This window comes from Trachinotus anak, unplaced genomic scaffold, assembly GCF_046630095.1.
Source record: "Trachinotus anak isolate AG129_WGS33_773 ecotype Australia unplaced genomic scaffold, CSIRO_AGI_Tana_v1 ptg000011l, whole genome shotgun sequence".
NCBI classification, from domain to species: domain Eukaryota; kingdom Metazoa; phylum Chordata; class Actinopteri; order Carangiformes; family Carangidae; genus Trachinotus; species Trachinotus anak.
In genome coordinates this window covers 22,384,580-22,412,299 of record NW_027273862.1, presented here as the reverse complement: position 1 = coordinate 22,412,299, position 27,720 = coordinate 22,384,580, and the positions used below count along the sequence as shown (strand labels likewise).

Below are 27,720 nucleotides of genomic sequence, written 5' to 3'. Positions count from 1 at the left end.
AAGAAAACATGTTCACACTTTCCTATCTTTCTCTGATACTATAGTAAAATGAGTACCTAAAAATTCTAGTTTTTGCAGGTGATAGTCACAATATTAAAATATCTGTCTCTAGATATTTAGTTTGGATTTTTTTTTTCACTGAAGACATTTTGACATATCACAGTAGAGGCACAGGTGTAAATAATAAATAATAAAATGAATAATGGCTGAATACCATTCATCTTCTTCAGTTTCAGGATCCTGGTGCTGTTCATGCTGGCTCACTGTCATGCTGTCATGGCTTGTTAGGACACTTGCATAGAAAAGAGCCATCATTAATAAATATATTAATGAAATTAGTCACACCTCTGCATTCTCTATGCCCATCTTTTTATCTTTAGAGGGGATTTTGGATTTATATTTTGGAAATTGTCTGTTAGAATTGGGCTCATGCCAAAGTCCTGGTGGAAGAACTGTCACATTGCACTAAAAGCTGCATTGACTGATTTTGTGGCACTACAAGACAGAAGAAGAGCAAAAACACTGACAAACACAGTCCTGTCACATGATAACCTCAACCAGAAACCTGGGTCTTTATCTTGCTACTTGTTTGACTTCATTCAGTAGCTAGTTGCTAACTTTCTCCGTTTGCCTTTTTATGCAGGAAATGTAGCGTATAGTTGCTTTATTAGAGACTGCTAAAAACAGCCATTTGCACTGGTGCCCAAACTGGGCCAGTGAGAGCACACTCAGCCATATAATAAAGATGCAAACTGCAAAAAACAAGTGCTGAGAGATACTAATAAGCTCAGTTGGGGGATATAATTCTCAGTGGTTTTGTTGACTTGGGAAATCAAAAACTAAAATTATACATTTCTACATATTTCACAAAGAATATTGATTTAATGAAGAAGGAGTTTTATCTCAGAATTTTGTTGGTAGCTTTTAGCCTCCAACCTATTAGTCTGTGAGAGGAACTACATTTTTATTTCATTGCTGACAGTGTTGCTGTCCCTTTTTTCTCATCACAGTCGAGCTTGAACAATTATCCAAAATTGATTAAACTTTTGTCAGAACAGGCTAATGGATGAGCACGTAGCATCTATTTAATTTGTGAAGCTTTGTCTTTTGTAAATGGGGGGTGATTAGTTCATCGAGCACTGAGGGTGAGTGTTATTCAGTGGATCTTCAATTGTTGAGCTATTCATAGCAACACTTAGGTCTGAATATAGCTTTGCTGGCCTGTGAGGTCGTCTGGGTCAGCGTTAATAAAGCCTTAATCACAGAGGCTGGAGCACACTGCTAATGCAGTTACACACAGGACAATTTCAGGCTGTCTCATTAGATTAAAAGTGTTATGGTCTATAATGTGGAAGATTGCACGTAGCTACAGGGCAGAAAAGAAAAGATTTCATATAGTAAATGGGTTGATGAGTCCATTGTTACAGGTATAAGAGGGTAAAACAGTACAGTTTATATATAGTTATACTTGGATAATAGAACGAAAGCATCGATATTAAGATATAAAGTTAAATAAAATTATGCATTTATGTGGTGCTCGCAACATGTATTAATTCTGTGTTACATTAGATTCAATCACATCTCAGCATTTAAAGGCAAGTTCCCTCTAATTTATGGTTTTACAACAATCTTTCTGTAGTGATTTATCATATTTAAGAATTAATAAAATATTACAGTTCAATGACCAGATGTGTTAACATTAATGAATACAGTGTACATTATGACAGAGTATTAGGGCCAAGTTTAGAGGAAAGGATCTTGAGAATAAAGTTGAAATATTAAGAGAAACAAGTCACAATATTTCAAGATTAAAGTGGAAAATTATGAGAAAGTCATCTATGACTTAGTTATGACTTGAAACTTCCAAATATTACAGCTTTTTCCTTAAAATATTCTAAATATCTCATAAAATTACAACTTTACTCTAAAAATAGAGCAACTTTTTTCTTGTAATATAATGACATCATACTCGATATCTCTCAAATGGCCCTAATACACTGTTGTTTAAACAGACATCATCTTGAAACAAATGAACAGGTCTACAGCAATAAAAAAAATGACAAACTTAAAACATAAGTGTACATCATGTCTTAGCACTTAACATACATCTGACATCTTGACTACTCTAAAAATATTTTGTGATTTTGCTTCTCAGGTCAGTGTACATCTGAACTTTGAGCCAATAACTGAAATATACATTCACTCTTAGACATTCATGGTCACTTGTTGAATTCAGTGCCCTGAAAGCAGCACTGTGACATTAGTCCAGCTGGCCGAGGCGGTAAGGAGGGACGACAATACAGTATCACCTTAATTAGATGGAAATCTTGAGGGGAACTCTCTCCTGGTTAGTTTTGCTTGGCCTTTTGGGGTTCTGGTAGGACAGTCTCACAAATACAACAATGAGGATAGTTCCTGGAATGTACAAAAAATAATAAAATTAAATAAAATACTGAAATATTTAACAGTATTGCTGTGGTATTGCTTTTTTGTCTGTGAAATATAGTGAAAATGCACAGCATCATGAAGCCTTGGAAAATGCAATCAAGTACAATGGCCATGGCAACAAAGACTACCAAATGCTATGTTTAATGGAGCTCTTATAATGCATTCTCAATTGCACAGATGTTTATGATACTATATGTTATAGTGGAATTAAAAGTGTTCTGCTTACCAATGACTGCAAAGGTGCCAAGCAGAATGCCCACTGCAGACTGAATAGTTGGCATGCCCTGCAACTGCTTGGCAGCCATTTTGCAGTTCCCCCTGACGTTGCAGGGACACACTGTGACTAAAAGGAGAGGAAAAAGAGAAAACAAAAACAACTCACAGATCAGGGTTTTTTTTCTTCCTTACATCACGTGACAGAGTACTTCTGGATAAACAGGAAATATAACTCACTGAAAAAACATCTGCTCTGTTTGGGTTTGAATTCTTCAAGTCAATTTGAGGTATAAACACTGTTACTCAAACTAAAAAAACACTACTGTACTGTTAAATAATGGAAAATGTATTTGGGGACTATAACTCGATACCTGCCCATATATAAGGCTACATTTGTTATATATTATATATGAAAACTTCATAAAGAAGGGGATAACACAAAATGACTCACAAGTCATTTTTGAGAGAGGTGTGTGAGAAGTTAACCCTAATTTAAATCCAGCACTCTGCACACCTACACCGCTTTTTCTCTTAACCAGTTAATCCTAACATGTGCATGAGAAGTTATGTGTGGCTTTGTGTTATGTATATAAGGAGTCAGAAGGTTATGTTGGGCAGAACACAGTCTTAAGAGAGCTGTGTAATCATAAGCCTGGAAAAATCGTTAGTATCATTAATAAACAAGAACAGAGCAGGGACAAGCTGGCACACAGGGGTTGATCTCTATTGATTGTTCCTACACTCCTGTCCCATAACCTCCCTGTGCTTGCTCTCGCTCAATAGCAGGAGTGTCAGCATTACCTGGCAAGTTTATGAAGGTGCTCCTGGGAGGGGAGCTGCTGTCAGAGATGGTGAAGGGCACAGTGTAGACCTCAGGGGCCAGGTATGGGATGTTTAAGGACAGGTTGGTGTGAGTATCTGAAGGACAAAACACTTGCTTGTTGGTTAAGAAAATTACACATAAACAAATATAGTTAATTAAACTTCATTATACAATTGCTGATTGATGATTCTTTCTTTCTTCTTTTTTTTTTTTATTAATCTGCATCTCATCAAGTCCAAATTCCAAATTCACAGCTGCGGTCTGTTGTACTTTTAATGACGTTAGAGAAATGAATAAGAGTTTACTGCCTGATACTTGTGCTTGTATTTGGTGGACTAACAAAAAGCATCACTTCCTGTGCAGCAGTACAACTCAGTGCTAGTGCATTATCTAGTGCATGGCAGATTAGAAAATCTAATTCTGATGCACTGATACATATGTCAAGATTTCACTGTGACAAAGTCATCACATACAACTGCATAACTGCACAACACACACAATGAGAGAGGCTGACTAAGCTGTGTATGGAGCGGTCTGGAGTGTGTAACTCTTTATCTTATCTCTGTAAATCAGTCTAAAATACACGCCTGGCTGCGTGACGTAAAAGCCCTGTCCTGCAAAGAGCAGCGTTTTATCAAGCTGTTTGAACCCTTATCTGGGGGTCTTAAACTCTGCGCTTGCACCTTACCATCATTCCCCTTCATGTTCCATTTGTCAGCCAGGGAAGCACAAGCTGTGTACCACTTCTGAAGAGGCTGTTAATGTATTTATCCTCTATCTGCACTGTCTCCCTCTGATGTGACATTTTCACAGGGTGGATCAGTGACCTGCGAGCTCCACAGAATCATGTTTTTACATTGCAATGCTATTAAATGTATTACAGTCAGACTGGATACGTCACATTTCTCTCCTTACTGCTATAAAGAGCTTTTATGAGTGGACTTAGGTGGGGTAAGAGCGCACTCTCGCATCAACTGAATTTCTGCATTGACAAGATCTCTCAAGTACTCGAACATGGTGCATTTGAGAGTCTTTGAAAGGCTCGAGATGAATGGCCATGCACACACATGCACACACGTGTTCCTTTCATGAGTGGTTGTGGTTGTGCCACGCAAACGGGCAACTTCTACAGCTGACATTATACTGGCACAAGTACACATTATTGGTACGGCCATTATTGGCTGCGACCAGGTGCAAAGCTCTCTGGGAGATTCCTCTTTTAGCCTCCATTAGCTGGCAGGAACCCAGCAGTGACGCCAAAGAAATTACACAGATGATATAATTACAGCTGGGCTCAATCAATACCAACAGGAACAGGGGAGTGAAAGAAGGAGATTAAAACAAAACTGAGAGGGAAGTGGTTGAGCTGTTTGAATGACTTAGTGACAGACGTCATAGCAGTAAATAGTTTGCATTAAATGAGCCCAACACTAGCAGTTTACAACTGCAAAAAAAGGATAATTACATTATACCTCACATCCCAGATTGGACTAAAGAAATGATTGAGGAAGAAAATAGAACAGGGCAGTTTACACATGTTCAGGACCAGAGCACTCTGCCTTATCTACTTATGAATGGCATATATAATTTCATATAAGTCAAAGTAACTCAAAACATTCAGCACACTATGGTAAACTCTGTGTCCACTGGCTGTATTTAAAAATCCATTCATCAGTAAGGTCAAGTTTCATGGCCTTGTTGCTAGCCAATATATTCACTTCCTTGCTACCCATATGATTCAGAAGAAGGCTGATTCTCATCAAAGTGGACTTGGCAGTTTAAAATGCTGCACTACAATGCTACAATGTTTGGCAGCATGATTGGCTACAAGAAAATCTCATCTTGTTCAAGCTACCAAATAAATGTAGAAAAGTAGCTTCTCCTTACAACATTAGCTTACTTTCCCTATTGTCCCTTTTTTGCCATGAATCCTAACACTAATGCTGTCTGCTCTGGGTCAACCAGGTTCACCTAGTCTGCTTTTGCCTCACCATTAATAGGTGTTAGCTTCCAGTTGCGACGAACTGTGGCATCACTGCGCAAGGAGAAGTTGAGCCGTCCTCCATGCTGTGGTCCATCACTGTCCCGTGAGGCCAGCACTAGAGCTTGGTCCTCCCAGCGAGGCGTACACAAGTACTTCCAGGAATAGTCTCCGACCAGCACTGGACTGTTGTCATTCACATCCAGGATTTGGACAGTCACCAGGGTGGATGCAGATAAGGAAGAGTTTCCTAAGGGGCAAACGAGAGATGTGCAAAAGATAAAAACAAGAAAGATAAAACTAATATTTCCTCTTAACCACAAGATATTCACAAATCATAACTGCTGTGCTAATCTACAGACTCACAAAAAGACACATTACCGTTATTACGTTATATACCCTGCTCAAACTAAAGTCATCTCTGAAAAATGAAAGCAGCTGTTGTGAGAGGCAGAGGGATAGAGATGCTGCAGCTTCATTGACTACAATGTTATATCTACATCTGGATGATGATGCACCAGCTCAGTGCAAAGAAGTAACCTTCTTTGCTGATTGTTTGGGTTGTTTTCTGTTCTCTTGCTCCTCCTGATTTCTTTTGATCTCACTCTTCTGCAGCTTTGTCCCATCTTCTACAAATGTATTCTTAATACTCTGTTTGTCTGTATACAGTAGATGTATAAAGACTCACAGTATGTGTGCAAGTGTGGGCATGTATGTTCCTTTGCATGGGTGTGCAGGATATGCAAAACAAATCTATGGACTGTAGAGTTACATTAGGATAATTCAGTGCAAAGAAAAATACATTTGAACTAATGGCTTGTCATATTTAAGGGAATATGTAAGCTATCGATATGTAGGCTAATTAATAATGCACTGGAATGGAGCATGAGCTGAAGCACGTGCCCCTTTAATCAAACAGTATTAATAATGATGAAAGTGATCTTACGTCCATCTACTGCAATGACCTCCATGGTGTATGTGCTGTTCTCCTCTCTGTCCAGGGCCTGCACAGTCTTTAGTTCTCCAGAGTATTTCCCTATTGAGAAGTATTTCTTGGTGTCTCCTTGAAGAGAATATCTGCACAAAAAAAATGTGCATCTTTGTGAAATTAGAACTGTTATACTTAATGACTCTGTCTTTCTGAACTGGTGAAGTAGATCATTTATTAATCCCACGGTTTACCTGATTGGGTGAGAATCAGGGTCATAACCTCGGATGGTGGCAATAACGCGACCTGGTTCCTCGCCCTCTCTGACAGTCACCTCGTAATGGCTTTGAGACAGGATTGGACCTTCATTCACATCGTCAACATAAATCGAGACTGTTGCTGTGGACGCAGGACCATATCGGCCACGGACCAGAGCCACTGGGTTCTGAGCACTCAGCACCAGGATATACTCACTCTCACGCTCAAAGTCCAACACCTGTGAAAACACAGAGGAATGCAGGGACAGAATATGTAATTTTTCTTAAAAAAAAAAAGCCTGCTGACATGATATCAGTTGCAGTGTTACCAATGAATGCCACAACATGAAGCCATTACACTTAAGGACCAGAGTAACCAGGACACTGTTTTCTGCAAGTGTGAAAATAAATTGCTGTGAGTGAACTGGTCCTTTAATAAATTACTGACATTTCCACCTAAGATTTAACAAGAACATCTCTATTTTTAAAAATGTAGAACCTCTCAGAGCTACAGCAAATGAAATAAACTAAAGGTAGTGCTTGAATTTCTGTGGAATCAATTACATTTTATAAGGACAGTGACAGACAGTCAAAACACCCACACATTGAACAAACACAGCATGTCATCTTAGCAAGCAAGAGAGGGACGCAGCACAGTCCCCTGTGTCCAGCCCCCTTATTGTACTTCCAAGGAAAAGGGTTTTATTGGCAGAGTAATGCTGTATTTCCAATATGAAGCAGACACTGTAGTCAGAGGGCCAAGAGCCAACTGATTCACCATGTCACTAATTTTCCATGATGACACACTGAGTATGACAATGCAATAAATATTCATGCATAAACTGGTCACATTGTTAAGCAGAAATGAACATAGAACATATATTGCATGATGTTGACAATATTTAATAATAATATTAATATTTAATAAACATCATATACAGGCAAATAAATCTATCCACAAACCTTACCACTTTGACATCTTCTCTGGGATGTACAGTATGTACTATATTTAAGCCCCAACATTTGCAGCGAATTTGGGAGTAGCAGATTTCAAGTGATAGGATTACCATAATCTGCGCACTAAAAATAGTAACTGTGACCTGTTGACTTTGTTTGATGGATTAAAAACATAGTTTCATGCTGGGGATATGGATAGATTAGCTACAGTCATTATAGTGTTTACAGTGCAGTCACTGATTTGAATGCTTAGTCAGTAATTTAAAGATTTCACTGATTTTTTGTTATTTTAATGTCATCGCCTGAATACTGCCCTGAAGCTTGTATTTGATGTCAGGTTTTACCTTTAAATGTGCTCTGTCTGCCCATAAACTGAGCCACTATTAAACCAGCCTTGCTTGACATCAGGCGGCTCTGTTGCCAGGGAGAAGAAACACAGACCTTGGAGGGTGCATGAGTACTGCTGTTGACTGGAAGTGATGCATCAAACTACTCAGTGTGTATCAGTGCACCAGATCATGCGCATGGACTCTGGAGGATGTAGTCAGTCATCTGAACCACTGTATTACTCAAAGTCTTCAGATGGCCAAATACTGGGGATTGGGTATCAGTGAATTCTCATCATTGATCTTACCCCACCTTAACTGTTACAATCATACCCAATATTTGAACGCTTCAAAAATGTCTATCAACAGCAAAACAAGTAGTCATACAGCATATTATACATTTCTGGCAAGTATCTGAATGTTGTCTTATTTGTACTACAGATAATTTACATTACATTACACTGTATTGACTTTATTTTTGGCCACTAGAGAGCAGTGGAAACAAGTTGTAACCAAAACACCTACATACTATCTCCCTTTAAATTGATATGGCACATAAAAGCATACAATTGCCTATGTACACATCCTACAGATGTAGAGCAACAATAGCATTCCTTTAGAGTCCTGTTTGTGTGTTCCTGATGAATGAAAGTCTGATATTCACTCTCATTTTCGCTCTGTTTTGACCTCCACCATCTTCTGCGCCACATATCTGTCTCTTTAGCTGCTAAGTACTCCACTATGTTCACCAGCTAGCCGCTAACTGTTGATTGTCTATTGTCGGGCAGCTAGCATACAGCTTTCTCACTGAAAACAACCGCCTGCTGCCGTCGAAAATGATGCCATGAGAGCAATGAGAGTGAAAGCACAGCTGTAAAGTTGTGGGCCAGAAATCCAAAACATTGAGCTTGAAGATGTCACTTCCAGAGACTCATTTTCACATAAATGTAGCCATTTAACACAGTGTTAACATTTAAAATATTGATTAAAGCCTATTTAAATAACTGTCCTACCATTACATGAGATACACATGTCACACGCTCATCATTTCACCTTCCTTTCACTTCAGTCGCATAATGTTGAATTATCCTTATTTAAAGGAATTTTAATCTCTAATATCTAATCTCCCCAATCACATTTTCTGGTTTTCTATGTTGGGAAGATTCATGGAAATGAATCCAAGTTAAGTTCACAGACTTAAGAATGCAGTTTGTTTGTAACGTCATGGCTGTCCTGCCCCCTTATTAAACGGAGCTCTGACGGCTCATCAGATATAACTGCTCTGTTTTTAGTTAGGGTTCAAATTAAGCATCTAATAAACCATATGATTAAATTTACCCCCAATTAATTAATTAATTATTCCTTCTAACATCATATGACTAGTTTTATTCAATTACAAAATTTACACTTTGAGCTAAGGATTTATGTGGTGACAATTTAAATTATTCGTTCATTCATTCATTAATGGTAAATGATTAATTGAACTGTTGTTTCAATTAAACTTAAAGTTTCATTTTATTCTTCTGTAACAAAATGCTTTTTTCATTTGTCTAATGTCTACAGTTCCTCCACCCTGATTAGATTCCCCTCACTTCCCCAGGCTCATTATACATTTACTTCGTCGGCAGCCTGTGTGGTAAACTGCCATTAGTGTTCACACAATCTAATTATTCACTTCGGCTGTGAGCAGTGTGTAATTTCTAATAATGAAATGTGTCTGCCTTGTGGCGCTGACCTCACATTGTAACATGATGAATTAAAGGATTTGCTCAAGTGCATTTTAATCCATTGGGGCTTTATTTGTGAAGGATTCGATTTTTACTAAAGTAAGCTAAATAAACAACAGTTCCCCTTCTACTGCTTGTTACAGTAATATCTCACAAGTCCTATAAACACAGCTTCTCAAAGAGAGTAGAATTCATGAAGTATATCACCGTTAAAAAACAAAACAGAAGTCCTCATGTGCTAAACTGAAATCATGCAGCAACATCCATTTTTAGCTTTTAAATGTCTCCTGCTTTATTTCAGAGGACTGTGTGCAACTCGCAGCTCAATGACATTCATCAGCTCCCACAGAGAGGTTGAAAATAATAAACTGTCCCCTGCCTGGCCCTCTCACAGAGACCAGACCATCACAGTGTACACACACAAACACACACCCAGACACACAGACAGACATGCACTCATTCCCCCACGCATCCCCAAAATACTGTGCTGGATTAATGGAGGCTGGTGAAGGGTGATGCGCCTTGGGGACAGGAGAGATTATTAGGCTAAAACATTCCATTGTCATCTGGACTCTTTTTTTTTTTTTTTTTTTGATGTACTGGAATATTATTTTCCAACCTTTTCACATGCACACACTGAGGTAATAAATAAATGCCCTCATTAAATGACTTGAGTTAGATGTGACTGTTATTTTAACATAGTCACCGACTGACTCAGGACTGCACTCACAGACACAAGGACAGACACAAGCCATCGTGCCAAAAAATTGTCCTTGACATTGCCCCTGAGAGGAGAAATTTTGTCTGTAGTCTTTCACACCCTCAACAGGATAAAGAAAACAATTAGCATGTCACAATATCATAATTCGGATTTGGCAGGACTTTTCTGATCTGAATCAGTTTTTGTCAGCTGATGTGTGTGTGTGTGTGTGTGTGTGTGTACAGAGACTGAAGGATGTGTTGTGTCGTTCACCTTCGAGAGCACAAGCGAGACCTCATTGGTCTGCTTGTCTGTCACTAATGTAAAGACCTCCTCCTCGTTTCCAGACTCTAAACGGTAGTCCACCTGCCAGCTGTCTCCTCCTCGAACATCTGCATCCCCTGCCAGCACAGCTGTTACTGTGGTGCCCACTGGAGCGTCCTCTGGGATGTGAAAGGGGCCATACTGTCAGGGGGGAGACAGGAAATGTATGATCACACTTAACCATGCCTATGTAGAGGAAAAACTTATAAGACATTTTTATTTAATCAGCAATTCCGGTAACAGATTTTTACAAAGTGGTCTACAAACAATCAGCTGACATTAGGCCTCAGTTGGACAGGACAGGACACCCCCAATGCTTCTGATAATATTCTTTTCTAATCTATAAACAGACCATTTAAATGTAGTTGTCAAAGAATTGATACATTATATGCTGGAGTCATGGTAATTAAGTAGAATGTATTATTATTATTATTATTTTCAACTGACTCTGCATTAACAGCTGCATTAAATATTGAATGATAATATCAAATCTTTATTTCAGTAACAGGGCACTGTAAGTTTTCACAGAACTGTTGATGCTGTAATTTTGAGTTCACCAGTAAAAGTCACAGATGACTGCCCGTCCAATCTTCTGCTCTGACTATATGTGACCACATGTGAGTATATGTTTGCCCCCTCTTGCCCTCCCGGTGTTAGCTGACCTTTATTCACACACCTCTGTGTGTTTGGACAGCCGTTTAATCTGCCACTCACAGATGTCCTCTAGTGAAGCAGCCATGCCTCTGATCTGGCTGCCCCATCCACAGGGTCTCTGAACCCTAGCCCTGTCACCACTCACCTCCCACATCACTCCCTATAGCGCTGCCTTCACATCGCCATGGAAAAAGCTGCACTACTCAGGCGTGACCTGCTCAAGAGCATTTTCCACCTCTGTGTTTGTGGTTTGGGTTGTGTGTGTGTGTGTTTGTGTGTTTGTGTGTGGTGATTATCTGAGCAAGTGTGCGCATTTGTTTGAAAATGAGCACTCAGCAAGTGCCCGTTTGAAAGACACATGGTTAAAATCCTAAAGTGTCGACTGGATGTAGACATAAAGACAACAACTATTTCATCAAGGATATATATCGTACAATCTTTTATTAAGTCTGTATTCAACAATACTGTCTCCTGTTATTGTTCTGGACATTGATGCCGGAGCTTGACAGCCAATTTCCGCTGTTAAATTCAAAGGCAGCACCTTCTCTCCTCGCTCAAAATAAAATGTTCCTTCAGAGCTCATAATGTCCGTGCAGTCTCACTGTGTCACTATGGTCTGACACAAAGAACAGCCAGGGACTGTTTCTCCATTATCAAAGCATGATGGCTCTCCCAAGTAACTCCCAACCCTCCTGACTTTTCTTTCTTCTATTTTGTGGCACATGATGGTGGGAGTGAGGGGATTTTCTGTTACTTCCTGTTTTTAGCCCAATTTCCTTTCATACCAGCAGTCACACCAAAATGAGGGAAACCCCTTTCCCATTTCGTTAATGATGCCTTGCTCAGCTGGATCACTGGATCATGAAGTAAATAAGTCTGTCTTTTTGATTAGGTTTTAATGCAATTTATGCTTTTATTAGTCGGGTGAAACTAGAGAGGTGACAGGAAATGGGGGGGGGGGGGGGGCAACAGGAGACCAGGAGGGATGTTACAGGTCATGGCTATCTTTAAGTGACACCCAAAAGGCCAAAAAATAACAGATTTAGGCTTCAAAGGTTCAAAGCTTTTGTAGATATTGATTTTTTTTTTCTTTTGTCTGCTGTGAAGACCTGTCAGCATTGTGCTTTATAATAACTAGATGCACTCTCACCACAGCTGCTCCTCTTTGTGACAAAATACAACCACTTAAAACTGTTTTTTGGCTGGAAAATCACTTTAAGTACTCTTACACTTTAAGTACACTTGTGTAGATTCATTCTAGTCAGTACTAGCTGACACAGATTGTAATAGCTGAGACAACATAGATTCTTACATAATTTCTGACATGTTAGTGGCACTGGATGTCATTGTGTAGTCATGATGTAGATTTGGCCATAAATAAATGAGTGGAAACTAGTCTCCAAAGAAATCCATATCCGATTAAACTCTAAAAACACTGTCCACTTAGAGTACAAAGAACTGAATAAAACTCCTCCAATAACATGGTGCCATCGCTATAAGCCTGAGATTAGAGGGCATATCTAGTTCCCCGCCAGGAAAATTAGATCAGCGACCTGCAGAGCGGATTCACAGTCTGCAGTCCAATAGCCACTTACTATGGCTTGTGATGTTTGGCCTGCCTTTTTTTCCCCCAAAGGTATTGTTTATCATGTCCCTAACAGGACGTGTATGTGTGTGTCTGTTTGAACATGTGCTCTCGTACCTCATGTTGGGAGAAGACTGGTGGGTTGTTGTTCTCATCCTGCACCGTCACAACAACAGTACAGGAACTGTTGAGACCTGCCAGGGACATCATCACAGCTTCTGTCAGTGACTCAGGGTCAGTGCATCACACAAATAAAGTATGCTGAGGGAACAGGAAGTACCTCATTTTGCCTTTATCACACCCTGATCCATGAGTCACGCAGACCACATCATCTGTCAACCCAGAAGCTAGCATACATACATCCCTGGACTCGATAGCGTCAATGAAGCTACTGACGCAAAGCTAATAAACTTCATTATGAAAACTGCTTTACATTTGCATGCATTATGTTACCCCTTGACACATACTATAATTTTTTCATCACTTCTTTCTCTTGTCTTTGTCTGACTGATATTTAATGGACCCTGTGATTGGCCATGTACCGGGCCACGTGATAAGTTAAATAACAGACACTGTGATTTTCATACCGGATTACTTAATTTAGCTTTCTTCCAGAAATTAGATTTTTTCTAATCTGTAGTGGTGCCAAAATCTAGCCAGGAGAACCAAAGCACAGCAACTGTATCTGTCTGTTCTATGTGTCTATATGTCATAATTTATTGTAAGCATAGTGGGAGGAAGCAGGAGACAAGGGTAGGTGGAAGTTTTCAGCCTTTTTATGTTTGTGCACAATTATATCTTCTAACTGAGGCATTTTCTCTTTCTTTTAGGCTTTAGTTAAACAAATTACTATTTCAAAAAACTCTGTAATAGGTAACACACATAAGATCATAAGAACTAGATATTAAAGTAACAATTAAAAAAAAAATCACTTTTCTTGCTCATTTTAAAGGATATAAAGTACAGATAGACTGTGATCTGTAATGTAATGTATCAATTTATGATTTATATTATATATATATAGATAGTGAGATTTAGTGAGGTTGTAAAATGAAAAATCTGATTATTATCAGATTTCATTGATCCATAGTCACCTTTGGCATCCTCAGCAGTGATAGTGAGTGTGTACTGCGGTGCTGTGCCCTCCATACTGTCTGCTTGGACGGAGATGACCCCTGAGTCACGGTCCACTCTGAAGAGGGCACGAGGACTCTCTGGAATTTGTCCGACTAAACGGTAGAAGATCCGCACATTGTCTGTCTTGGGATCGTCATTATCGGCTGCCTGCACGGTCAGGATTTCTGTCCCTGGGGAAAGACACACCAGTAAAGAAGAGTAGAAGTAGACTCCCTGAAAGACAAGTGCATCTAACTGATTATTTGTCATAACATCTTTTAAAATACCTTTTTTTTTGCTTTTTTTTTCACTTCAGTCAGGTTTTCCAGGTTTCTGTAATACATCCAAACTGCATAGCGCCCCGGACAGGAATTGGGGGGGGTGGAAGGATATAACAATATCTTTCTCATTTAATCCTCACTCAGTGATTCCATTTAGATTAACAGATTGTCCCATCTAATTCATTTCCCAGAATCAACCATTTTAAAGCATCAACAAAAAAGCTTTTATGCCAGGACCTGATATGTCACAACACACCATGGGCTTTTTATGAGCACGGGTAAGAGTGAGGGTGCTTTCCCCTGTGTCCTGGCAAAAATCCCAGTCTGCTTTCAGAGAAGGTATCTGGCACTCTCAGCCCTATCATCACTGCAGCATCGCTTCCAGACAGTGTTTCTCTACCTTGTTGTGAAACAATATTCCCATTTACCCACCAAGTAAATGTGACTATTATTCAGAGGCCTCATCAAAGTAGGTTGTTTAATTATATTGTTTTGCTTTATCAGTAATTAGACATTTAAAAAAAAGGTGAGACTATGTTGAGTATTTGGCCAAAGTACAGTAGACCAAAGTATTTCTCCATGGAAACATTTTGACTATGGACAAACACCACCTCTGTGATACATTAAGTAAATATTAAAAAATGGACAGTATTTTTATTGCTGCAACTGACAATTATTTTTCATCAACAATTAATCTGACAATTATTTAAAAATGCCAGAAAAATCTCCAGTAATCCGAGGTGACTTCCTCAATATGTCTTGTTTTGTCAGACCAACAGTCCAAACCCTAAAGATATTCAGTTTAATATGACAGAGTAGAGCAGGAAAAATCTTTAGAGGCTGAAAACAGCATTAAATACAGCAGTATCTTTTTTTGTCGATCAACTAATCAATTAATTGAATAATCATTTCAGCCCCAAACGATGAAGTCAAGGAAGTCAAGTAGCAAAAGTGAGACTCATATCAATGCATTTTTTCAATTATTCTTCAAGACTGCTAAATATATAAAGAGCTGTCAGTTACCTCGAGCAGCCAGTTCCTTGACCACAGTGTGATACTGTGCTTGTGGAAAGGTAGGTCTGTTATCATTGGCGTCGCCCACCATCACCCTCAACTCCACAGGCTTGGCAATCTCTCTGCCATCTGGACGCTCAACCACAATGCTGATCTGGAACTGACAAGACAAACAGAGAAACACAATGTTTGCCTCTAGAGTATTTAAGAAATTTGTGTTGGGTAAGCATATCTGGTCGACTGGTAGATGATGGATGTGGTACTTTGACATTGTGACCTCAGCTGTTGATCCCATAGACCATCACATTAATACTCAAATTTGTATTATCGTAGGTAAAATAAAGGATAAAGCCAGTCTGCAGCAGACTGGTAAACTGGTAACCAGTGCAGGGTGCTCCCCTGCCCAGAAAGGCTGATATGGTAGATGGATGGATGGATGGATGGATGGAAGTAAGACAGGGGCATCTCTATATCCATCATTTTGCCGTCGTGTGAAAAGGCTCCATGAGCACCATCACTCACAGATTGATGGAGCTGTATTCAGACAAGAGAGCTGGCATTTCTGGCTCGTTATCAGTCATTTTTGGAGTGATGCATATACAACCTTTCAATCATGGGAGGCAGAAAAATAGTAGAAATTGTAGGTCTGCTCCACATTTTCCTCTTTTTCTTCTGAGCATACTTCAATTACCATTACGTACCTTTAAAAACTAATCTACCTAATTGTCCTGAAGAGACAAATAAGACAAATAAGAAGAAATAAGAAATTAAAGTTGTCTCTTATTCCTGTCAGTTACAGACTACACTAACACTATCAGGCATCAGGCTGATGAAGCATTTTCAACTTTCCATTACATGGTTACTACAGAAGACAGAAGACTACAGAAGTGCAATGTGCTAGAAGCATGTGTTTAAAGACTAATCACATCCACTGATGTAGCTCAGTCTTTCTCTGTTGTTCTTTGGCCACTTGAGGGTTTGTGCCAGAATGTACTGTTCACTGAGCCATTCAAAGCTCTCGGGAGCTTAAGTTGTGTGCAAAACTCAAGAGGAAAATGCAAACAAATGGACTTTAATTTGTAATGCTACCACAAATAATGACCCTTCTCAGTCTAAAGTGAGCAAGAACTGAAATGGAGCCTTCAGCTTTATAATCCTTGCCCTAATACAGTAATTCTTCTTTTTCACCACAGGCAGGGTATGTTCAAGAAACAGAGCTGTGCTTTTCAGGTTTTGGGTCGTCTCCTTAATTACCTCTGGTTAAAAATAGACTGTGCTCAGTATAGTTGCAATAATGTGTACCAGGGTTCCTTTAATTAAATCATGAAGATCATTAAGCTGTAAGTAAAATTAGGAAAATTAGAGTGGGTAATTAAAACAGGAGTTGCTTTTCATGAACAACATGAGAATTTGTTTATTGCCATTAAATGTGTCCCTTGGTGATGTTTTTCTGCAGCATTTTGAATCCACAATCTTGCTCCCAGTCAACAGTTGCTGAAAATAATTAAAAAGCAAATATGAACATATGAGTATATGACATGTTTTCTCTGCTGGTTTTTAATGGGAGGATCTTGTAAGTTAAATCTGAGCAAACGTTAATATAGATGATTGTATTGTCACAAATCACAAAATAACAGAACTCAAACACAGAAATAAAGGCCTCTGTCTTTCATAGAGGAAAAGTGTGGCCCCTACAGCTCTTGTGTTTAGACATTTTAAACAGCAGTCATAAACTGACATTCATTACCAGCTGTGGGAGCTGTTTAGCTTGCAGTTGTACAAACCTGGTCTTGTGTCTCTCTGTCCAGAGGGGCGTTGAGATAAATGACTCCTTCTCTACTGATGGTGAAGAGCATCTCTGGAAACTCCCCCTCCAGACTGTACTCTGCCTGGCTTCCACTCCATTTGACCTACATAAACACCCACAGACAGACAAACAACAAAGCATTTAGAAATACAAAATTCTGTATACCTAAGTTTAGTAAACATGATTAAAGCAAAGTGGTTTCTATCTGAGCGCGACGTGAAACATTAAGATGCAGTAGACTTGTACTGTAAACCCAGAAAGCTTTGCAGCAGGGCCTGCATGATGTGTAAGTACAAAGCTAAGCTACCATTTGTTTACGTGATAAGTAGCCATCCAAATGCGCTGACAATGATGTGGAACAGAGAGCACAGCCAAAACTAACTATGCAGGCTGAAGGGGATTTTCCACTCTGCTTTACAGCCCTGAACAGAGGGCTGTGCAGTGGAGCTGAAAGGGCCCTAGTAGTCATCAAACAGCACCCAACAAGGAGAGGAGCCCAGTCACAGCACAGCTGATGCACACCCAGGGCATGTGTATCTCTTCAACTCACTGTCACACACTCCTCCCTTGTTTTGGAGATGGCCGCCCAGACACTATGCTTTTGTATACACAAATCCACTTCACACAGCTGGCTGCCTCTGAGTGTTATGCTGTCTTTCTTGATCTCAAAACTTTAAAGAAATATGTTTAAAGACCTGATTAATGGCCGCGACTGTTCTATATAAAGTTCTATACAAAACATCTATGAAGTCATCTGTTTTGCCTCCGTCAGTGTTTGAGTTTGCAGAGCACGTTCTGTCTCCCCCGATAGCTTGTGTTTGAGCTACGTCAAGAGTGCCCTGTGTCTGTGTGTGCTTTTTTCTCTGAGACACTGTGGAGAGGAATCGAGACACTGAATTACAGGAAAGAGCATGATGCTCTGCGTTAAACACAAAACCAGAAAATACTCAAATATTTAGAGCTGAAACAATTTGTTGATTAATTGATTAGTCTGTCGATAGAAAATTAAACTACAACTATTTTGATAATTGATGAACTGTCTCAGTCTATTTTCAAGTAAATATTTGCTGCAGCTTCTCAAATGTGAGAATTTTCTGCTTTTCTTCATCATTAATAGCAATAAGCTAAACATCTCTTGGTTTGGGAGTGTTGCATTTTTTTATCGAAAATAACAATTGACAGATTAATTGAGAAAGTAATTTGCAGATTAATCAATAATGAAAATAATCATTTTAGTTACAGCCCTGTATGATACTGATACTGGTACATATTGGATATCTTGGAGGGAGCAAAGGGAATTAATATTGCTTGTAAGATCATCAGTATCCAAATCTTAAAATAACAACTGATGTTGACTTCAGCAGCTGACAGATAAAATTACAGTGTATATTTTGGAGGGAAGGCACAAGCGTTGAGTTGATGTGATAGAATTAGGGGATTTAAAACATTAAACCTGCAATAAGTAATTTTCTTGGCCTCTTGGGGGCAGTGTAAACAAGCTGTATACAAAACAATGCCACATTATCACCTTATAAAGTTGAGATGGCAAATTAGTTAGCACACACATCCACCAGATATGGAGCAACATTAGTATTTATTTGGAGTCACATTACTGACCACTTTGCCAGCTGCTCCCCTTTAAGTGCTATTTGATCTCCACCAACTGAGGGAAATATCTTGCTCCTCAGCTGCTAAATGCCACACTTTCCTCACCAGCTAGTTGCTAACTTTGTCTGATGTTTGTTGCTGGGCAGGCAGCACACAGTGGGTTTTTGGGGTTTTTTCTAAAAACAGTGATGAGAACAGTGAGAGTGAACGTTTATGTCCATAAAACAATAAGCGGAAAGACGCTAAGAGGCTCTGTGGAGCTGAGGAGAACTGTGGACTCGTCATGATGAATGACACCTTTCACATCACACATGATCATGCGATCAGTCGTTAACATGAAAATATTGATTATAGCAGCTTTAAAGCTGGTGCGGCTCCCACTGACGTGAGATCACCTCTGATGACTAATGTTCTTTGAGGTACCATGTTGATGCAAGTTTCATGTGTAATACTGCACGATGGTTTTGATGCCATGATGAAGGTCTAGTGGGGCTAAAACCAATTCTGCAATAAACAATCAGATTTCATTTGACTGTGAAAATTCAATGTGGCCTTGACGCATTCATTTACAAACTCTGATGCCTCTCTCCCACTCCAAATTCTCAATAGATTGTATTACTGAGTTCAAGTAGCTCTGCTGATTGCATTGCATAATCAAAGTTTTAGGCAGGCAATCACAAACATGCAAAAGATAACAGACTGAAATTAACCCCCCTAGCCCCAATGACGCAAAGGTACTGATAACAAATGCCTGGATTTCATATCTAAAAGTACAATTTTCTCTATGAAGATATTCGCAGATCCAAATGTCTTGGATGCAGGTGCGTTGGAAAGTGTCACTTCAGTCTTGAAAAAAAGGATATCCTGCACACTCCTCTTGCTCAGCATCACAATTTATTGATCAAGAAAGGTGTTTTTCAGAAGTAATTCTGACGAAGGTCTAGAGAGGAGTGAAAACGTCAATAAATTGTGACGCTGAGCAAGAGCAGTGTGTGGGATAATATATATATTTTTAATATTTAAAAGTAGAGCCAGAGATTGTCTTGATCTGATTGCAAAATCAGTCAAGATGATCACAGAAGCAGTCTCTGCAGCACCTGTCAAAATCTCGTCACACCACAGACGATGTCAGCACAACATTTGTTACAGATGAGTGGATGTGGACACGACTGCTCCATTTATCTGAGACAGTAGGGAGGCAGAGATCCATAGAGTGAGTCTTTGAACATGACTATTTCTGTATGTGTCATAACAGTGGTTAGTCCCACCACCTACTGAGAAGAGAGCACAATCACTCAGTGTGGGCGAAATGAGGCTTCCCCCAAGTGAACATCGCTGCTCACCTAATCCACTTTTATGTGATTTTAGATTCTGGATTGGGACAAATGGGAAACCGTAACTAAATGGTTTTCATATAGACGGTTCAATGATGAAACAACAGAGGCTTCATTTTAAATGTCTTAACACATTTCTCATTAAAAATGAATATATTAGATATTCAAAGGGAGTGTGCTCAGTGAAATGTTTTCACATAACCCTATTTACATATAGAGGCACAAATGCTATTTGTTGATATTAAAATGATTAACGTTAAAAGTCACCAAACTATGTATTCGAACATTGGTTATTAGGTATTAAACCTAAAAGAGAAAAGGATCCATTTTATTGTAGATTTGAACTGGACATTGAAAATATTAAAAAAAAAATGTGCCTGCACTTGTGAATCCACACGTTTTCAGTGGGTGGAAGGGGCTGTTAGAACAGGAGAGATGAGAGGCTGAGGGCGAGTGTGGGGGAGGTGGGAGAAAAACAGGAGGAGGGGGAGGTATTGTGATGTATCTGCTGGCCACCGCGACTCTCAGAACCTGCACAATGCATTTAATTCAGCAGCAGAATCAGCTCTGCAAGCCTCTTTGTTTCCACAGTTCTCAGTAGTGATTGAATAAAGTTTATTTTTTGCCATGCAGGCGTACTTTTGTAAAAATGTCTTCACAAAGGATAACTGCTGCTGCTAGTTTAGTTTTTTTTTTTTTCAGTGTGTTATAAAACCTCTGAGGGCTTTTGAGTTATTTATAGACATGTAGCTGATACGGCTAATATTATAACAACCAAAAGGTTAGACAAGACCAAGGACAGACACAGAGAGCAGTAGAGGCTGAGAGAAACCTACAAACTGAATTTACACTACAGTACGATAATTTAGGACGGTAGCATTAACTCTTAAAAACTCATCATCAGGTGACACTTTTTGGAATTGGTCCTCAATGTAACAGCAACTGACCCTGTGGGCTGAGGAACTGAGAGATATCCAAAATGTTTTAGATCTGAAAATGCATCCATATCCTCAGATAATCTACTGTTGTAGTCTCTTTGGTGCTGCAACATTGTCCAGTTTCACTCTTTAATTTCAACAAACTGCACTGGCATGTAGGGATGCAACTAATCATTTCCCTTATGAACTGCTCTGCTAAATTATTTTGTCAATCGATCGATTATTCATTGCCAGAAAATTGAAAAAAAGTACTAGTCACAGTTTTAAATGCAAAATAATGGCTTTAGGTGTCGTGTTTTACCCAACCAGGAGGTCAAAACCCAAAGATGTTTAGTTTACAATGATATAACAGTAAAGCAACAAATCCTTCTGCTAATTAATCTGCTGTTAATGGATGAATTTCCATTGAGTTGGTGTCTAGGTGACATGAAATATCAAAATATTAATTTACTGTACATTATAATTAAAATAACACGCTGTATGTGAAGTGTATTTTTAGGGTGGATTTTGCACTTAAGCTGTTAGTTTTGTATAATACCCCTCCGAGTGGTGGTGGTGCTGGTGGTAGGTGGGTGGGTGGGTGGTAGAGTGAGTGATCATGGGAGTTAAAGTGACTCAGTCAGGAGGTAGCCTGAAAGGATCCATGGCATTTGAACAGCATCAATAATTCAGTATATGGTCACTTAGGAGAACCCAAGAGGCACTAAAAACAGCAACTGGCAATGTGATGCCACTTTACTCAGTCCAGGCTATTGATGGAGTTTGGTTTATTGTAACATGATATAACAGTTGGAACTTCATTTACAATGAAGTCAGCACTTACCCCAAGTTGTTTGCACGATTTATGGTAAAAAATCAAATAAAGTAAAAGTTGTTTCAATGCAGATGGACAAAAACACTTCACGTGGTGGATTTGTGTTGAAGTGTGAATACGTGTTGATCAGGGTTTTGCTGCCTCACCTGTGAGATGGGGATGGGATAGGGGCCTGGGAGGTTCTCCTGAAGTCGTACAGGGTCAGGTGATGCCCAGGTGTTTCCAGTCACCTCAACAGTAACGATGCCAGTGGTGAAGAAAGCATCTGCCTTCCCAGCCATGTCCTTCACCATCACCGAGAGCTTATAGCGGCCACACATCTCAGGGTCCAGAGTGGAGGCTCCTGGGGGTTGCAGTGGGATACATGATGAAAGAACACTTTATTGTTTCAAAATCATTCATTCAGTTTCACTTCAGAATTAACCTCCTTTACAGAGACCCTTAAACTATACAGTATATTGTGCTAGGTATGATGATATGATACTGTGTGTGAGCAATGTCCCAGGGTGAGAAAGACAGCCTAAGTTAAATAACAGCTTTAGAGAAACTCAGAGGAAGAAAAAAAACAACAACATACAAACACAACATGATAATGGAAACACAGAAAACCCATTGCTGGCTGCATTTTCTCTCAAATAAATGCAACATTATACATATCACATCCTCAATTTAACATGTTGATAGTTCTCTAAGTATTGTTTTCATTTTCAATTTCCTTCTTAAATGGAAGAGAGATAACATAAACATCCTATATAATGGCAATCATATCCATGAGTTACAGCTGGCCTGAGGATAAAAAATATATATATATCAAGGAGGTAATTTTTGATTTTCACTGCTACTGTGAAGCTATGTGGAAACCACCAGCAGTGCTGGCCGGAAGGAACTGCAAGTGACAGCAAGTCATCCAGCTCCTGCCAAACCGTAATAAAGGGCAATACCAGAGCTACAGAAATAGCACCAGGACACAGGACTTTACTGCATCTACGGTAAGTATGAGTGTGTATGTGTGTGTACTGTATGTGTATGTTTGTTTGTATAACTATTAAACTATTATTGGCCAAAATAACACTTTTGTATCATATATTAATACATAATTTGAATGTCTAATAAAACTAACACTAACAAGATACAAATACAAATCTTTTTGTTTGTTTTTTTTAATATCTAATGAAATAAGGAAGTATTAGTGAATCTTCATGAATTGAAACTTTTCTCCTTTTTTAATCATATTTTTAAAAAAACTACAGTGATTATATAGAAAAAGTGTAAGGGGCTTGTTTTCAAATTAGAAGTGATTTATTCTCAGAATCTGGCAAATACTGACATTTGGAGGCAGATAATGACAAAGATTTTTTACAGTTTAAGAATCCTGATAACTGACTATTTCTTTTTAGAGATAAACAAAAAAACATTTTTGTTTAAAATACCTTAAGTTTATTTCTTAAAGAAATGCAACCAACATAAGTACTGAGATATATTTTGGGCATTTCTGTATCTTTCTTGTTGCTGAAATTGATATATCTGCAAAATGCTAATTGACTGCAATGTTGTGAAAACTAATGGGATATGAAAATGGGACTAGTGGATCTATAACTAAGTGGCTTGCTCAAACATTGCTGACATGTATCAGAGAAATAACAAAGTACTCTTCAGTGTGTGAGAATAATAGGTCTCTGAAGCTACAGGGAGTTAACCCTAAACTGCAGCCAAATGTGTGTCCTTGTGTTGGGAGTGCTGCCCTGGAGCTGCTTTCTGACCTCTCAGATTTAAAAAAAAATCTGGAAAGGGCGCTCAGAGGCTGCAGACCTCCACCAAGGCCTATGTCAAGCACCATACATCAGAATCCTGGTAATAAAATTCAAATTCATTGTAAATGATCCAGATCTTCCCCAAACATTTTGAATGGGTTCTTCCCTGACCCATGCCCCCATTCCTTCACCAAAAGAAACATGCATACCAAAACTTCTCTCTGGGGACAAACAAAGTAATACTTCCCCTTCAGTCATCAGTTGGGACTAACCATCCTCAGTGAGGGAAACCTCCCCAGTGATGGAGTCGATGAAGAACATTTGACTGGAGGGAATCCTGGGTGTCTGTTCCATGAGACTGAACCGCAGTTCAGCATGGGCTGTGTTGCGGTCATCACGATCCAGCGCCTCCACCTGCATGAATGGGATCCCTGAGAGACACAGTGGGTGCAAAGTCAGAAATGTTGCCATCTATATCACAGACGTATCTCCCCACCCTCTTTCTCCATTTCTACAGAAACAGATACACATGGGTTGTAACTATCAGGAGGAATAACACAAAAGGGATTTGAGAATTACATGTAGGCACGTGTTTGGTTTTGCATATTGGTAAAATTATATTGGTTCCAAAGTTAAAAGATGATACAGTGACAACAGGCCTGATCTGCAGTGATAAAGAACATATTCTTTATCATTTTCTGCAGCCTCTGGTTTCATATTTTACTGCCAATGGTTATAATGTCTATCTCTTCTGAGAACAGAGGACATTACTTAACTCAGATAAAATACGTTTGGGATATTGTATCTGAGCCAATATGATTCTAAGCCTTATGATAGTTCAGAAAAAAAAAAACCCTTTTTTTTGTGTAAACAAAATGTATCTGTTCCAGTTTGCCACGTCATTAGTTATACGTTATTAGTAATACTGAAGATAAGGGTTAAATGTAGCTTCTAGAGATGCATTAGTCATATTAGATGACATAAGATTAAATGCTTAGGCAAATACTGAATGGGCATTTTTAATTCATGAGTTTTGTATTTCAGGACTGACAAATATGACTGAATCAGGTTGTGCAAGACAGTGACATCAGAGCTGAGGGTTCTTGTACCTTTGAGAAGCCCGAGCTGCACGCTGCCTCTCATGCTCTCCTCTATGAAAGTGGGCACATTGTCGTTCTTGTCGATGACACACACTTCGACGGTGAAGCTCTGACGGTGCACTGACGCTCTGAAGGACACCTGCAGCACACACACACACAAACACAGCATCTCTGAAGTGCACCTTCTGGAATCGGCATGCAGCCTTCCCATGAGAATCAAATGACAATCAAAAGAGTAATTGGTACTTCACACATGCTAAGACATGTTTGGAAAATTGCTACCACTACTGTTATATGATACGGCACAATACCTGCAGAGAGTAAGATGGCTGTTTCTCTCTGTCCAGTGGTTGTAGAGCATACAGAAACTGAGCATCAACTCCAAATATCCCCTCATCATCCCCAGTTAACACCAGGTCAGTGTAATTACCAGGCAGGTTTTGGAGCTGTACAGAAGAGATCAAAATTCAGTTTGTGTTCCTTTTTAAAAGCAAGCCGTGTGCAAAAAGAAACAAATGTGGAAAATGACTGGACAGGTCAAGGAGCAGCAGGGTTGTTACTGAAGCCAACAGTGAGTTGATCTCAACCAGTATTTAAACAGGAAATGCTACTGAGACTTGAGGAAAAAAATGCTTTAAACACTGATTCATTGATTCATTGCTAAACACAAACTAATTTTAACTCACAAACTGAAAACAAAAGCAAGATTGTGTTAAATTTAGCTTTAGTGATGCCTCTATTTTTTTCTGGTGAAAAGTCACATGTTAAATTATAATGAAGCCCTGAAGTTACTCTCTGATGGTGAAATGTTGACAATAATGGAGCACCAATACTGGTTGCAGCTGATCTCTACTAGTCCTGCAGTAAGTCTGGTGATATGACATGTATTTATTACAGTCAATAAACCCTGTGAAAAGACCAAAACCAACAATGAAGTGACCCTACTTTTATTAGGGTATTGTATTGTAACATATCTGTTGACCAAATCATCTCATCACCTCAGCCTTAGTAGGATAGAGGTTTAGATATTCTGAATTCCCTAAATGAAGGTCCTCAAAAAGCAAACATATTCCAGGATCTAATACATTTATGGTGTGTTAGGGTTGGTCACAGTAGCCTACAAGATGATTAAAACATCTTGCAGTGCTTTTGTACTGTAAGCTTTGCAAAATTGATCATTAAAGAAGTTACAATAGGAGAACTGACTAATGAAGTTCTCTGTGGTTAACAGACCATCATGAAGAGCTTTTACCTTAAATGAATCTGGAGCAATTATTATGTCCTTTCTATTTATAATACAAAGTGGAGTTATTATCCAACTCCTCCGTTCTGACCATTAACATGCTATTTGAGGAGTCTTAATGACACTCACTGAGATACAAAGACTAAGAAAATGATTGTGTTTCATACAAGACGTGATAACGTCACAATAAAACCAATCAAAGTGCCAGATATTCATGCTGCTGCGCAATCCAGAGGCTGTCTGAGTGACACGTATGAATAAAACACCCCGCCTGCCACCCAACTGGACTGATTGCAGAGGCTGGGTCTGACGCCTGAGAAGCATTGTGAACACTCCAATTATAGTCTAGTGATGACGGCAGCATGTTCATACATCTTCAACCTTGAGTGCAGAAGGTAGAGGGAAAAAAAAGAGACTGATGCAATTCTTGCTTTCTATTCACCTTGATGGTCTCAACACCACATGTCTAAAAGAGGCTCAGAAGGCTGGAAAAGATGGATTCATTTACCTGCTTTAATGTCACAGACATTTAGTGATTAAATGTCCTCAGTGAACTTTACATTAGACATTTCTAGCTGTTTTTGATGCTTGTTTACCATCTAGGTCCAAAGTTACTGCCAACCTGCATCTCAAATTACTATATTTATGAATATGACATATAAGAAAAAAAACTCTTCAACATTGTATCCTTTACTGATTATCCAATTATATGTATGTGCTCTAATCCCCTTGATTACATTTGGAAGAAGGGTTAAAATTCTAACACTTAAATGAACCTTTAAGAACCGTACATCTAATCTCTTGTTAGAAAACTCCTATGAGCACAAGAGGAATATTTGTTTCATAAATTCAAGTAGATTGAAATGCTTACCTTGGCTAGATACCATGGGAAAATACCATTGTAGTTTTCAGGGACACCAATTTTAACATTTGCCCCAGAGCATGGTGCGAATGTGTGAAGTATCACCAGCTGCGAGACAAGATATTAGATATATCTTAGTGAGGTTGTCTATGCAGTAATTTGCTCTTGTAAATGCAAGCATTACAGTTAAGAGTATTTAACATCTTACTGTGAGAGCTATGATCAGCATCGGTGTAGCTCCTCTGTCACCCATTAGTCCCTGTAAATGTGGCATATTCACAGCATTTCAAACCACATGGCCTCAGCCCGACAATCAACACAATTTCTGTCTTGTTACTGATTCACCAGCATGGAATTCTTTCATACACAAAGATTTCACAGTTTTTACATGCACAACAGCCTCATTTGAGTACATAACCACCTACAAAGCTGTCAGTCACCACAGTCACAGTCACTAAAGCACAGAAGATCAATAAAGCCACATTAATTTGTACGTTAAACTGAGATTATGTCATTTCATTGGAGCCTTAATGTCTCCCAAAAGTCCTTTAGACACAGCTGGTTTTTTTTTAGCAATACCAAATCACAGGCAATGGTGCAACGCTCTAAATACTAATTAACTCCTCTAAAGTATAACAGCAAACTTTACATATAATGTAGCTCAACAATAGCAGGAGATGACATTGCTATGTAGAAAAATGTCTCCTATGCTTCTTCTCCTATTTTAAACAAGAAGTTCTGTATCTTACCTTCTCCGAATGTTGTGTGTGCTCGCTCTGAGAGGTGTGAGGGGGGTTTAAATTGGATGGAAAAATTGCCTACTTGTACTCCTTCGGTGGTTTAATGGTTAACACCTTCAGATACATATGCTTAACTACCTTGTTTCCTTCCTGTAAAACCAATGGCCAGTGAGGTTCCGTTCCACT

General features: G+C 39.0%; 1 protein-coding gene across 1 annotated transcript; it reads right to left on the bottom strand.

The window, feature by feature from the left end:
• On the bottom strand, window positions 1-27,679 carry cdh16 (cadherin 16, KSP-cadherin). The gene is made up of 17 exons (XM_071488974.1): window positions 27,003-27,679; window positions 26,804-26,902; window positions 25,001-25,135; window positions 24,699-24,828; window positions 23,862-24,020; window positions 21,985-22,181; window positions 17,122-17,247; window positions 15,347-15,497; window positions 14,021-14,233; window positions 13,044-13,120; window positions 10,637-10,828; window positions 6,651-6,892; window positions 6,415-6,545; window positions 5,479-5,718; window positions 3,466-3,582; window positions 2,675-2,791; window positions 1-2,415 (listed from the first exon to the last, which is right to left on the bottom strand). The coding sequence occupies exons 1-17, from the start codon at window positions 27,066-27,068 to the stop codon at window positions 2,315-2,317; spliced, it is 2,493 nt and encodes an 830-aa protein (XP_071345075.1). The 5' UTR covers window positions 27,069-27,679; the 3' UTR covers window positions 1-2,314.
• Window positions 27,680-27,720: the final 41 nt, after the last annotated feature.

Excerpts from the sequence above, each read along its gene's own strand:
- cdh16 (XM_071488974.1), bottom strand. The coding sequence starts at position 27,068 with ATGCCACATTTACAGGGACTAATGGGTGACAGAGGAGCTACACCGATG. Across the intron at positions 13,121-14,020 it reads CACTGCTGAGGATGCCAAAG|GTCTCAACAGTTCCTGTACT; the intron begins GTGACTATGGAT and ends TGTCCCTGGCAG. Across the intron at positions 6,546-6,650 it reads CCTGATTCTCACCCAATCAG|ATATTCTCTTCAAGGAGACA; the intron begins GTAAACCGTGGG and ends TTTTTTGTGCAG.